Source organism: Siniperca chuatsi, linkage group LG1 (assembly GCF_020085105.1).
Source record: "Siniperca chuatsi isolate FFG_IHB_CAS linkage group LG1, ASM2008510v1, whole genome shotgun sequence".
NCBI lineage: Eukaryota > Metazoa > Chordata > Actinopteri > Centrarchiformes > Sinipercidae > Siniperca > Siniperca chuatsi.
Window position 1 is genome coordinate 21,880,276 of NC_058042.1, and position 13,578 is coordinate 21,893,853.

Sequence of the window (13,578 nt, forward strand, 5' to 3'; positions counted from 1 at the left end):
ACCAATCTCAGGAACTACAACAACACAGAACACTGGACTTTAGCAAGAAAATGTGTCTCGCTATCCTGGGCAGGGAATTAAACTCTTTCTCTTGCCTGAGGTAAATGATTTTAGCGAATAGGTGAGTTCAGAAAAGGAAGCAATAGTCCATTTGGTGAGAGATGATTGCATATTATTTGTCAAAAATTACCCAGGAGATCATTCTCTTGCTATATTTTTCTAATTAAATGTTTTTTATCACCTGAATCCACTTGTCTCCCTATTTTGTCCTCACTAACCTCACCCATCTTATTTCTCTTGCACCGGTTCAGCTCTTCCACACCTCATCTCTTCTCCCACTCTTCTAAAAGGTAATCCTTTATTCTTCCTCACTTGTCTCCCTCTTTCATTGCATTTCCCCTTTGCTGCCTTTATTCTACTCTCTTCTCTCATCTATTCTTTCCCTCTTTCTCCCATTCCTTCCTGTTCCCTGCTGTGCGTGGGTGATCAAAGCAGGCTTAACAGGGCAATATGTCACCTGGAAAGCTGCCTACTGGCTAGTAAAGGTACACACACGTACATACATACATACATACACACACACACACACACACACAGTATACACGTACATTGGAAACTAAGTGATATCTAGTACAAAACAGGCACACCTTTCCTTGAAACACCACATGTAAAATGATATATGTTAATAAAATACAAAATGCTATATTGTATTTCTTTTTTAGAAAAGCTACCTGTAATTCATTAGCCAATAAGAATATTATGTATTAAGGTTTAATACCAGCAGTCCTTGTGAGAGAGTTGGGATCATTTTTGCATGGATATGTCATTTTGGAAGGAGACTTAATTCAAATAGTTCTGTGACAAAGTGACGTGACAGATATCTCAATTGTCAGCATCACAGGATTATAGTTTCCAGGCAAAGGCAGCTGACTGAGACAGGAGGCTGCAGTAGAAATAGTTTCTCTGAGCTGATCAGTCTTTTCTCGAATTCTGTGGAAGAGGTGACAGAGTTCGGCCATAAATAACTGGATCATCACAAATTAAAAAAATCCCAGAAGAAACAAATGAACCTTTGAAGCTTTGCAGTGATCAACTGTAGGCTACCTGAGAGTGGAATAACTGCATTATCCCAAATAGCAAGTGATGTATTGTATAAATGAAACCAAAACTACTTTCTCTTATTGTATCCATTTGGCTGCTGCACATGCACACAGGAATCCCAAAACAAATAATAGGTGATGTGGAAAAAACATCAGAGGACATGGCTAAAAATATACTTTAGTTCCTCTTACTGAAAGTAGTGGAATAAAACCTCCTGCAGTTGCATTTCCAGTAGATCTTTTAAATGTGTGATGTGTTTGAGTCAAAATGCAAAATGTGGATATTTCATTGGGATTGGGACAGACCACATGCCGGACGTCTGGTTGGTACTTTGTTGACTGTTCTGTGTTAGAATGAAGAATCAGATGTGAAACTCTTTCGATACATTTCTTTATTTACATCCCTCCAGCTTGCTCTTCCATCAACACAATGCGTCGGACCACATTTCTCAAAAACAGTAAATCTGCAGAGGACGTTGTGATTGCTGTCTTAAATCATGGAAACGACACACACAGTGAAAATTTCACACTTCTTATTCTCTGGTTTGCACTGATCATGTGTCGTAACCCTGCGAAATTCTCACAGGAAATAACTCATTCTTCTACTCAACAGATTGGCACTTTTAACTGACACACACAAACTGGTTTTAATCAGTTATGCAGAGATTTTCCAACCACTGACCCACTGTCTTACAACTGATCAGAACTCAGTGTCTTACTGCTACTGATAAAATCTGTTTCTGAAAAATGTGTTCTGACTGTAACACACAATACTCCTTAAGAACTTAAGGATGCTATGTGTCAGATTTCCAGATAACACATTATAATTCTTGAACACTCCAGCAAAAACACATAACAGCACATACGTCAATTTGTTCATTAGACTGTGTGTGTTTTTGCCCTCCAACCTGATATAACAGAGAGCATTTGGTGAATCATTTTATTTAAAGCACCAGACAATGAGTGCATCCCTTTTAGCATAGTTGCATCTAATGAAAAAGGAACAAATGGACTATTACATTATCTATAAACAATATGGGGCCACCAAAACCTCAGGTATTTGTCACAATTATTGCTAGAATTATAAAGCGCTACCATAGTAGATTTGGCAGTGACACATTAAGGAAGAAATGTCACACATAGCATCTTAAATCTGGAAACACGTACAGGCCGTTTAGCTCATCCTGAGGTTGGGGTTCCCAAAACATCCACTGCTAATTACACAAGGCTGTAGTTAATACTGCAGCATATACTAGCTAATACTAATTTTTAAGTTCTGGTCTGTAATTAATCGACTGAAATTCCTGTTGTGCTGGAACCACATAACTACCTTGGATGTGAATGTTTGAGGAAACCCAAACCCATTACAATCTCCAACAGGAACAACAGGAGCAAATGAAATAGAAACAGAAAATATATAAAATAAAAATGAGTGTATATATGATATGTGTACAGTATATATATTTATAAATGACATGGGCTCAGCAAAGTATGTACAGTTATTTTTTCTTTTTCTTAAATGCATAGTAACTTTTAAGATCATAAGGTGTAAATAAATAAGAACATAATAATAAGCGACTCTGCTCTCCTGAGCTCAAATAAATAAACCTTCATTCATGACTGGCACGGTGAACTGAAACGATCAGAGATGTCACAGGGCTGCTTCGCCCGCCTCCTGTGAAAACACTTCGTGGGTCCAGTCTGTCAAAAGCATCTTAGTTTCTGGGGTAATTTCCCACTAGGTTATCTTGTGACTGTCACAGCAGGTGTACGCCACATGAAATTAATGACTGTTACCTCTTTACGCAACCATGAGAAGATCAAGACCTTATGCATTTAAGGTCATTTCCTGTTTCTGTGTGAGTCCAGTGGAAAAGATAAAAGCTGAGTTTGCTCTATTAGGATAAATTTAGCACTGTGACGCTTTTGACAAATCATACCAATATCATTACAGCATTTCCACTCCTGTGAAGTCGGTGTCTATTCCTCCTTTTACCTCTCAGACAACAAACAGGATCTCCCACAATGCTCTCTGCTTGCTGGGCAAAAGGCATTCAGAGGAGAGGGTGGTGATGTCGGGAACAACAGACATGATGACAGCGATGTAGAAGAAGCATTTGAAGGGTATTGGTCTGTATTTCAGAGGCTCTTTCATATATTTGTATTTGTACAAACATTTAGATCATAAACATCTCAAGCACCATAGATAATAATATTAACAAATCATAAATGTTGCTATCCGTCCAAAAAAAAATGGAACCAGGCAGAGATCTTTGCCTCTTAATTTGGTCATCATCCTCTTCTTTCTTTAGTTCTCTTTCATTCCTTTATATATACAGTATATTTTTAGTTGTTCCTTTATAATGTCTGTGTCCTTTCAATAAAAGACAATACTGGAACAATTTAAATTTATACCCATAATTGTAGTCCCAAGTAAGTTTTCTAAATTCACTACTTTGTTCCAGTAATACAGGAAGGAGGACATTTTAACTCTGCCTTCCTCACAATTTACTCTTAAATATCTCTTTAACCTATTTTCATTAGCCTACTATCATACAGCGTCTCTACATGGTCCCATTGCACTCAAATAAAAAAGGATACCTTATTATAAAACACACACATTGACGGATCATTCAGTTTCTTTTAGAATAGAGCAGAACAACACAGATACAAATGACTGACAGTCAGTCAAGTCAATCAATGGATGTACTTCACACTGGATCAGAGATCATAAAACATTTTCATTTCCACTCCTACGTGACTTAGACGTTTCATTGCTTTGTGAACATGAAAAAGCCACCACATCTGTATCAGGGGAAACAGGGTCAAAATTCAGAAGTGCTCTGTTTGTGAGTGAAGTCAAGGTAAAAACAACCACCGCAAGAAACTAGAGTTAAGTGTTTTTTTTTCTTTGTTTTTAAACACACACAACTCTGTGTCCTGGAAAAATCATGTACGTTTTTTTCAAATTCGATTTTTGGTCCTTGCAACAGTTTTGTTGTTTTAAAGAGGACTTGGTGTTAGTCTCTGTGTTCTGTAGGTCTTCTTTAACTTTTTTAGTTAGGGATCCAGTTTAAATTTAGTGTAATATCTCATCAATGTACCAAAGACCATTCAAACATACAATTTGTTTATGATATAGTGAAACACTGACCCACAGTAAAACATCACATTTAGAAATGGCTATAAGTTCAAAGATTTTCCAAGGACACTAATCTTTTGTGTTGTATTTTTTCTATGCTAGCACCATACTTACTGCATGTACACAAATTCAGAGAGAAAGAGAATTGGTCTTGGTATTGTTGAAATGTTCACAAGGCACTTATCTAAATCATGTTTCTTGGTCCTGCTGTCTTTCTCTTGGTCAGTCTCTTTAATTTACTACACAACAATACCAGACCATTCTGTAGTCAGCACTCTGTATTTACAGCCGATGGCTCTCGACTGTGTAAACTCACTCCTTTCCTCCCATACATTCCTAAATGTTTGACTCAGTCTAAGAGGTGTCTCAGCAGTCCAATTGTTCACTTGGTTATGTTTGATGTTTCTTTTCAGACTCAGAACCATCATTTAGCTGATTCATAGTCTGTGAGATGCTGTTCAATGTCTGTTTCTGAGGTTGTTTCCAAGCCCTAAGAAAAAAAAAATCTACAAACTCTTCTGTCCTGTTATAAATCTCTATATATCTCAATTCCTTTTATCCCTCCATATCTCCATCCATCTGTCCTTCAGCCTACTTACATCTGGAAGAGACATAAGGTTGACATGCAGGATCAAGCGGTCAGTCCATCCCTGTATCCCTCCTTTCCAACTATCCAGTCATCCAATGAGATGTATTAGTTTAGGAGATATTTTCTAAAGGTGTTTGATTAATCAGGGGGCAAAGGGTCCAAATGTCGACATCTTATTGAGTCTAGCTGTGTGTCTGCCTCTCTGTCCTCCAGCTCTCCATCCCTCCATCTGTTTACCGATGTCTTGAGGACACATCGAAGCAGGTGATCATCATGAGGTGGGCTTTGCAGAAGTTGACTCTGGTCTCCAGTTTGTCTGTCACTGTCTCCAGAGCTTCCAAATACTCCAGAGAGTCCACTTCGTAAGCCTGCTGTAGCTCAACTGGATATGGGCAGACAGGCAGAGAAAAAATATGACACACCTTGCTAAGAATGTTACAGTATATGTATATGTTTTTGAGTATATAAATCATTTTAAAGGATAAGTCTGGTGGTATTCTACATGTTTCTTATTGTCGACAAATTCCATGAAAAGACCAAAGCCAACAATTAATTGATACGACCAGCAAGTATTGTCTGTGTATCCAAAGCCTGGTACATCTTATTCTTCTGTGTCATAGAGCTCCATTGTTGTCCAAAACTATTACAATAAAAAGGGGCACTGTAGTTTATTTTGATTTGGTCTCACATCCACCTGCTGCTGTTAATAACTCACTAGAGCTCCAACTGTGTGTTAATCTGCAGCTGATAATAGTCCACTATTTACTCCTGATTGAGCAAAGTTAGCTAAAAACTACAGTACCTGGCTGTTTTAGGAAATTACTGAGCCTTTTAAAAGTGAAAATATATATTTGTGACTCATTTTCATTCATTTGGTTGTGATATAAAGAACAGATGTGAACACTCATTCTCAACCTTTTTAAACAAACAAAACCAAAGCAATTGGATGAAACTGCCATTACACTTTGAATATGTAGAGTGCTCTAGGCTGACAACAGTTGACAAGAAAAACATTTGAGATAAATATGCTTGATAACTTATAATATGGATAATGTTTGCCTCATTAATAGTCTTGTGAAAATAATTTTCTAACCTGTTTAGAACCACTAGTGTAGAATACATGGTTAGGCTCAAACACAAACACACATACACTCCCTGATGTGTCCAAGTCCTACTTACACTCGGTGATCCATTTGTGTGGCTCCAGCATCAGGTACTGTTTGGTTTGTTCCAGCTCCTTCTTCAGACACTGGTACTTGGCTCTGACTTCACTGATTCTCTGCTGACGGTGCTCCAACAGACGGAGCTTGGCGCTGACATAAACCACCTCCTGACACGCAGAGAGAGGACAGACAGGTAGATATGGATTTTATTCACCTTTATTTATCCGGAGGAGTGTGTTGTGAAACACATGTGGCTCTCTTTCAGTGGCAGCGTGCTTAACATTCACACAGCTACATACATTCACACCTCATCGACTCTCAGTGTGACCGCAGTCGAGTACTTTCAAACACTGAGCCGCTGCACTGGAGCAGTCGGGGGTTAAGTGGCTTTCTTAAGGCCGCTGCTGGGAAAATCTATGTTTCATGGTTTTCCCTCCCATCCTTTTCCCCAAAGCTCACAATGCTCCCTCCCCTGAATACATAAAGATTTAAGAGTGGAAACCCAAAAACCTGCACCATGCATTCATTTGCAACAATGTCATGAGTTTTACAGTACCACTAGTTATTCTGTATTCTGCTAAATCTTGGGAATTTTTAATCATTTTTAAAATGATACTTCAAAAGTAACACAGGGGGAATACAATGTTGATTTATTTGAAAAAAAAAAGCCCACAATTCATACAGAACGTAGAGCTAATGTTGAGTCATTCATTTCGTGAAAATCCTTACTGTTGTATTTTTAAAACTCTTTCCTCATTGACGTATATAGTAACTCAGGTCCCTTAGCTTCCTATGTTTTTTTTCTTCTCCAGCCTCCTCCTCTTGTTCTCCTCCAGCAACAGTGTCCAACAGAACACTTAATGCATTTTAATGTCTCCCATAACTATTATTCATCAAATAAATTTCATTGATATCAAGTGCAATATGCCTCGTGCCCTCTGAGCTTCTTTTTCTTCTCTTTGGCTCTCCACCTTTAATTTTCTCCCCACATCCATTCCTCATTCCTCCTCACCCTGCCACCATACAGTATATTCTACTCACACACTCCTTTTTTTAAACCCTTTCCTGCTTTCTTTGTTCCCTCTTTTGTTTCCAAATGCTTTCTTCCACACTTTCTCCCTCCTTTTTCTGTTATCCCCCTTTCCTTATCTTACCCCTTTCCCTCACTTTAGCCCTACTGTATTTGAATGAGTTACTTTTACCCGCAGAGATTGGGGAATTCTAATCTGATCTGTACCTGCCATGTCTGCAATTCTCAGAGACTGTGTCTGAAAAAAGTCATATCCTCTTTTACCTGTACAGCTGGTGAAAACAACCTCTGGTTAAACATCAGAATACTGACATCCACAACATTGTGGGAAAACTGTGGTGAATAGTAAATTTTTCAAGGGGATTGTAAACATTCTCTCTGCATTTTCTTTAGGATGGATGCACTTGAACACTTTACAAACTGAAGCCCAAAATCTTAACTGTGGTCCAGTTGGAACTCATTATTGTTCAAGTGCATCATTATCAATGCTACAAATGCTGCATGGTACATTTGTGTGTTTATTGACAACATGCACCTTTACTATAAAGACACACTCACAGATATTCTTTTCATTATTTTCTTCTGCTCTCTATCCCCTTTCCCTAAGGTCCATTTCTTTTCTCATCTCACCATCATTGTACTTGTACATGTGTAATGACAATAAAGTTGAATCCATAAAGTTGAATTTTTCCTCCAACGCATACATGAGGAGCAATTTGGGTTTCAGTGTCTTGCTCAAGGACACTTCGACATGTGGACAGGAGGAGATAAGGATCAAAACACCAACCCTCTACCACCTGGCTCTACCCCCAGAGCTACAGCCGCCGTGTAGCTCAGGTTTGTCTTTCCCTCCTCTTACCCATGCCTCACCTGCCTCCCTTCTCCTTCTCACCTTGCTCCCTCCTTTGTCTCTCCTCTTCTGCAGTCGCTCAACGTCATCTATCTCGTACACCTTGATCTCAAAAGTTTCTGTCGTTGCAGTCGTGGCTCTGAGGTTTGAGGGAACCGGGGGCCCCAGTGGGCCATCTACCCAGCATGCACCTGGGCTGGAGGAGGAGGAAGAAGAGGAAGTGATGGCCTGTTTGGAGGAGCGGTGAGATGTTGAGGAGGAGGAAGAGTCCAAGGTCAGTGCTGGGATCAGACGACGACGTTGGAGGCCTGAAAGAACAAATAAGATGAAATAAGAAGAGTGTTACACACCACCAGAGGTTGTCATAAAATGTTAACGAGACATAGAAACATATTTGGTGCTATATACTGTAGCTCTGATTCATTTATTGAGTAGCATGAATTATCCACATTGTTCAATGTTTATCCTAACACTGCTCTATAGACGCATGGCAAAAAATTACACAAAATATTTATTCTTTAATTTTTCTACAAGTGATGAATTGCCATTAGCCATTTTAACCATAAACATGTACACTACACCATACAAACTGCTTTAGCATGGCTTAGCTTGATACTCAATTAATTTCTACTACTGAATTACATGACTTGATCAACTAAGAAAATATTCTGCTCAAATAATTGGCAGAATAACACCAGCAATATTCATTGCTAAATATATTCCATGGATTTATTCTCTTTCCAGTCTATACAATTAAAGGAATAGTGTAATTTCTCTCGGAAAGAAAGCAAGTAAGTGTGTTTCCCAAAAACGTCTACCTATACCTTTTAATTTAACATAATAAACACATATTGGTGAGCCCACATGGCTCAGTGATGTTTTCTCACCATTCAGTTATATTTCTGGATGATATACATATACATTTAGGATGAAAAGGTAAACACAAGAAAAAACATGTTTTCAGCTGCACATGTGTTATTGTTTCAATCCACAGTTGTACAGTAGATACAGTACAACTTAAGTGTTCTTGCGCTCAACAGGGAATCCCTACATGTTCTCACTCTTTACCATTTGCTTTACATTAGAATAAGTATCTTACATGGGAAAACAGGAAGACAGTACATGGATATAGAAGCAGAATATTGGTATGAGAGGAGAGAGAGGGAAATGAATGAATCACTGGAGTGAGGCAGAAAGGAAAGCACAAAAGAAAAGTTTTGAGTGATTGAAAGAGGGAACGCGAAACAGATAATGGAGTGCGAAGCGACATAAAAAGTTTAGTCTCTGTTCATGAAGCTCATAGATAAGAGTAGCAGGTCACTCTCTAATCTGCCCACTACGCTAGATTGAACACACACACTCATACGTGAACACACACTTTGCATAGAAATTGCCAATCATGTTGACAGGAATGAGAGTTATCAGATTTAACAGGAACCGACAGAGAGAGACAGAAAGTGGAGATTTTAATAAGGTTGCGGCTGTCTTTTGGTCTCAGTGTGGCACTGAGAGGTCAAGCAGAGACGTTTGTATTTCATTACGTACTAGCAAGAGGAATATAAGGGGACACGGAGAAAGAATGAGGGTCTGCAGGGAGGAGAAGGTGCAAGGGGAGAGAGCTGAACAAATGAGGTTGAAAAATTGTGAGAGGAATAGATAAAAAAAGATGAGGAGACGTAGAGACATGGAAGAAAAATCTAGAGAGAGAGCTTGTGAATCCAATCTAATGGAAATGAAGCACAAAGAGAGACTCACCTAGAGATGTGATTAACATTTCGGTCGCTTCAGTCTGTGGCACATCTGCCCTTTCTTCCTCTTACTATTTATACTATGTCTGCCTGAATTGGGACTGAATTGCTGTATCCATGAACATGTGCAACAAACACAGATTCATCCTTTCTGTCTTTGTCTCTTCTTGTGACAGTGAATGCTCTATTTGAAGCACAAAATCAGTTGTGGTTAAATGAAAATGAGAGTGAATCTAGAGGTGAGGCTGCACCCTACACACATGGACGGAAAGGGTTACTCCAATTTAAAGAGCTGCCTCCGTCCAATCTGATTTTATGCACATATCAATCCTCATGGTTAACCAGTGTGAGTGTAATTTGGTGGGCAGCCTCTCTGTGTGGTGTTCTGGTGAATATATATTCATTACAGCCCACACCAGCAGATTCCCTTTACCATTTCACAGATGGGTGGTCAGGGTCACCTTTCTTACCTGCCTCCTTCTGCAACCACAGCTTTCTTCACTTTTCCCTTACCTGTTCATTGCTTTCTCGTGGTTCTTTTTCATAGAGGTCTTTCTCTTTCTTTCGATCAGTTCTGTCTTACTTTCTATTGCTTTTTTAAAAGCTTTAGCTTCTGATCACATTTTTTCAAACATTTTTTCACCTCTGTAGATTTCATTATACAAGAATTATTTAGGTGCTTTTCAGCTCTAAAAGCTAAGCGTGAATACATATTGAGAACAGGATAAACTGAATAAAAATGGTCATCTATGCATTTGGCATTCACTGATTCAGAGGTTAATTATTTATTCATGAAAACTAACCATGAGCGCAGTTCTCATTTGATTTTGTTGAGTTTGAGCTCTTGTTGCCACAGGGTGTTTGTAGTTTCATGACTTTCACATAAGTGTAATTGAGATCACACTCATAGCGTTGTCATATCTAAATTAAGGGGTGCTGCAGCTCAACTGATTAGGGAAAATGGCATATATTTACCCCCCTATAAACAATAGTAAGCCAATTCCCTCAATTATTTGTTTTTCTTGTTGCCCTCCATGATCCAATTAAGTGAAAATGTCATTAAAGCAATATTTACAAAATAGGTTTATATTGTTTAATTGTGACCTGTGTTGCTTCTGCTCTTCTTGCTGCTCTTGGAGCTCCGTCTGGAGGAGGTGGTGGCTGAGCTGTACTCGCTGAGGGAGTCCTGAGCGGAGGAGGTACTTCCTGTGTTCTCGCTGCTGTCTCTCAGCATGCTCTCATAGCCACTGCTGCCTCCACTGTGGTAAAACAAGGCTGTCTTCCCCATGGCCGGGGGGAGCTCGCCACTCAGTACACTGCTGTTAGAGGCAAAATGAGATTACAGTTAAAGGTAAAATAAAAAAAAATATATATTTTTTTTTTAGGCAGCACCAAAAGTATTTTGTGAAAATTAAACATTTTACATTTCTCAGTGAACTTGAGCTTATACCTGTTGTCACTAGCATGGCCGCTGCTGCAGCGGTGTGGTTTTCTAGGAGCTGTGATCTTGCTGTAGGGGGAGGGCAGCGTTTGGACCACTGCTGTCCTCTCCTCTCCCAGGCCAGCTCCACCCCCACCTCCCGCTCCAGCTCCCCCTCCACTGAGAACAGGAAAATAGGATAAAAGAGTTTAAACCATAAACAGATTATTTTTGGAATTAGTTTTAATGGCATTTTGCCTTTTTTAGTTAATAGTTTACAGTGGAGAGCAGAGGGAATGACATGCAGCAAAAGTGCTGGAAGTTGAACTGACGATATTTCAGCTGGCACCTTAGACCATCAGAATTTCCTTTGTTTAGGATGTCCTACTAAAGGCTTGAAATGCAAAATAAAATAAAGTAAAACTGGCTAACCCTGCCCCTCCAACTCCTCTTTCCTCTCCTGATGGAGATGGATCTGTGCCTCCTCCCTGGGCATGACTCCTGGAACGTGAGCCTGCACTTCCCTGGAGGAGCTCTGAGATTCGACCGTTGACAGCCCGGAGAGGCAGCTTGGCAGCCAGGCTTCCCCCTCGACTGCGGCTCAAAGACTGGGTAGACCAGGATCCAGGGGAAGGTCCCTGCTGCTGCAGAGGGCCCTGGACTGAGTTCTGGGGCTGAGGAAACAGATAAATGGCTTAGGTGGATGGAATGAGAAACGGAGGCCATGACAACTTACTTGCATTGAGTAATTTATGAATGTGTTCTGTGTTTCTTGTGTAAAACTGAAAGTGCATAAAGAGGAAGGTCTCACAGGCATTAAAACTGAGTGGATCATCTAGTTTTGTCTGATGAGCAGAGTCATGTAGTTTACAGGTGTTAAAAGCGTGTTCATTTACGGTGCAGAAATATTCCTTCCTACCTTTCCATTAGGAGGAAGGCTGGAGCTGCGGCTGGCAGCTTGGCTTAAAGACTTGGTGGAGAAGCTCAGAGTCTTGGTGCTGGAGGCAGACAGACTCCTGGCCTTGGGACTGCTGGTCATCAGCAGCTTACTGACTGCTGAAATCTTTGACTGGCCACTGTTTTTAGCTGGTGACTGAGGAGCACTGCTTGGACCGGGACTGGCACTGAAACTGGGGCTGCTAGTGTTTCCAGTAGGAGAAGATACTGATCCAGCACGGGTGAGGCTGCGGCCAGTACGAGGCATGGTGCTGTCCCCCCTCACTCCTCCTCCTCCCCCTCTTAGGCTCCCCCCCCTCTCCAGAGAGAAGCAGTCGTAGTGGTGGGAACCACTGTGGGAGTTGTGGACACGACCCAGAGAGTTGGTTCTGTTTGCAAGCTGTTCCAACTTGGCGCTGAAAAGTCTACTGCTGTCAATGCTGGAGCCTCGTTGTCTGGTGACACCTGCATCATCTGCTAAGCTGCCCAGTAATGAGACTCCGTGGCTGGGCTGGTGGAGAGGGCTGGCTGCTCTGTTCCGCTGGTCGAGGCTGGACTTCCGTACCGGTGGCAGAGGTGGGATTCCCCCCTTCTTGTGGGAGAAAAAGCCCTGTTTTCCAGTTGATCCCCGGCGGTCAAGTGTGGCGCGGGGACTGCAGGGAGTTGAAGTGGTGACGCCAAGATTACGGTACTCGATTCCATTGTCTAAATCGTCGTGCCGGTTGAGACGGTGCCAGCCGTGGGGAAGACTGGCAGTACGGTGGATATCTGGGCTGTAGACACTCGTCAGGCATTCTCCCTGGGCAACAACAGCAACCATCTCACAGCCATCCACCACTCTCTTAAAGGAATCTGGAGATGACACAACCTCACCACCTGAACTAGAGCTACTATGATCCCCACCTGTTTATGAAGAAAAGCAAATAAGAAAGAACATAGACTTAATTTAAGAATCCTGCAAATCTTTACATTTCACTGTTTCTTACCATCAGGCCCATAAGGACCATCGGGAGCACCCGATGTGTCAGGCCAGTGTTAAAAATGCAAAATGAAATGGGTAAATCAAAGGGAAAACAGGGCAGGTAGTCACTCAGAACTGTAGACTGTCAGCCCCCCTGCATGTTTATAACCTGATGATATCTCTGCCTGTAATCAAACGCGACTGGTCGCACGCACGTATACATCAACACAACATTCAGTCAGTGCGTTGAGTGCGCTTGACTGAACAGTGTGCAGAAAAAATGGACAGAGCAGGTGAAAGAGAGAACGACAGAAAGAGAAAAGGTGTAGTTGAGAGGGAGCGCCATAAAACTAGAAAAGTCCTGGAGGAAAGTGCAGCTAAATGCTGGAAAATTACAGATATGTTCATGAGAAAAAAAACGTGTTTGCAGGGCCACCCTCAACACTTCATAATATCACAACTACCTTTCCCGGGTTGCTTCTTTGTTTTTAAAAACTAACAAATTGCATCAACACATAGCACTAACACATCATGCTATGTAGGAAAGCAAGAGATGCATATGCATAGAGATAATATATTAACTATTTGGCTAACTCTTCAAACTGAAGACACTTTAAGATATGTTACTGATATAAACAG

At 40.7% G+C, this 13,578-nt stretch overlaps 1 protein-coding gene across 3 annotated transcripts in view; it reads right to left on the reverse strand.

Annotated features, from left to right (window-relative positions):
- Nucleotides 1-1,474: 1,474 nt before the first annotated feature.
- kif26ba (kinesin family member 26Ba) overlaps nt 1,475-13,578 on the reverse strand; it is an 87,804-nt gene continuing 75,700 nt past the window's right edge. For all 3 annotated transcript variants that reach the window (XM_044190165.1, XM_044190175.1, XM_044190185.1), the window contains 7 exons: nt 11,962-12,881; nt 11,475-11,716; nt 11,073-11,222; nt 10,727-10,941; nt 7,917-8,182; nt 6,011-6,161; nt 1,475-5,213 (listed from right to left, as the gene is read on the reverse strand). In XM_044190165.1, coding sequence (XP_044046100.1) covers nt 5,065-5,213; nt 6,011-6,161; nt 7,917-8,182; nt 10,727-10,941; nt 11,073-11,222; nt 11,475-11,716; nt 11,962-12,881 — 2,093 coding nt within the window. In that variant the 3' untranslated portion in view covers nt 1,475-5,064. The remainder of the gene's footprint in view (nt 5,214-6,010; nt 6,162-7,916; nt 8,183-10,726; nt 10,942-11,072; nt 11,223-11,474; nt 11,717-11,961; nt 12,882-13,578) is intronic.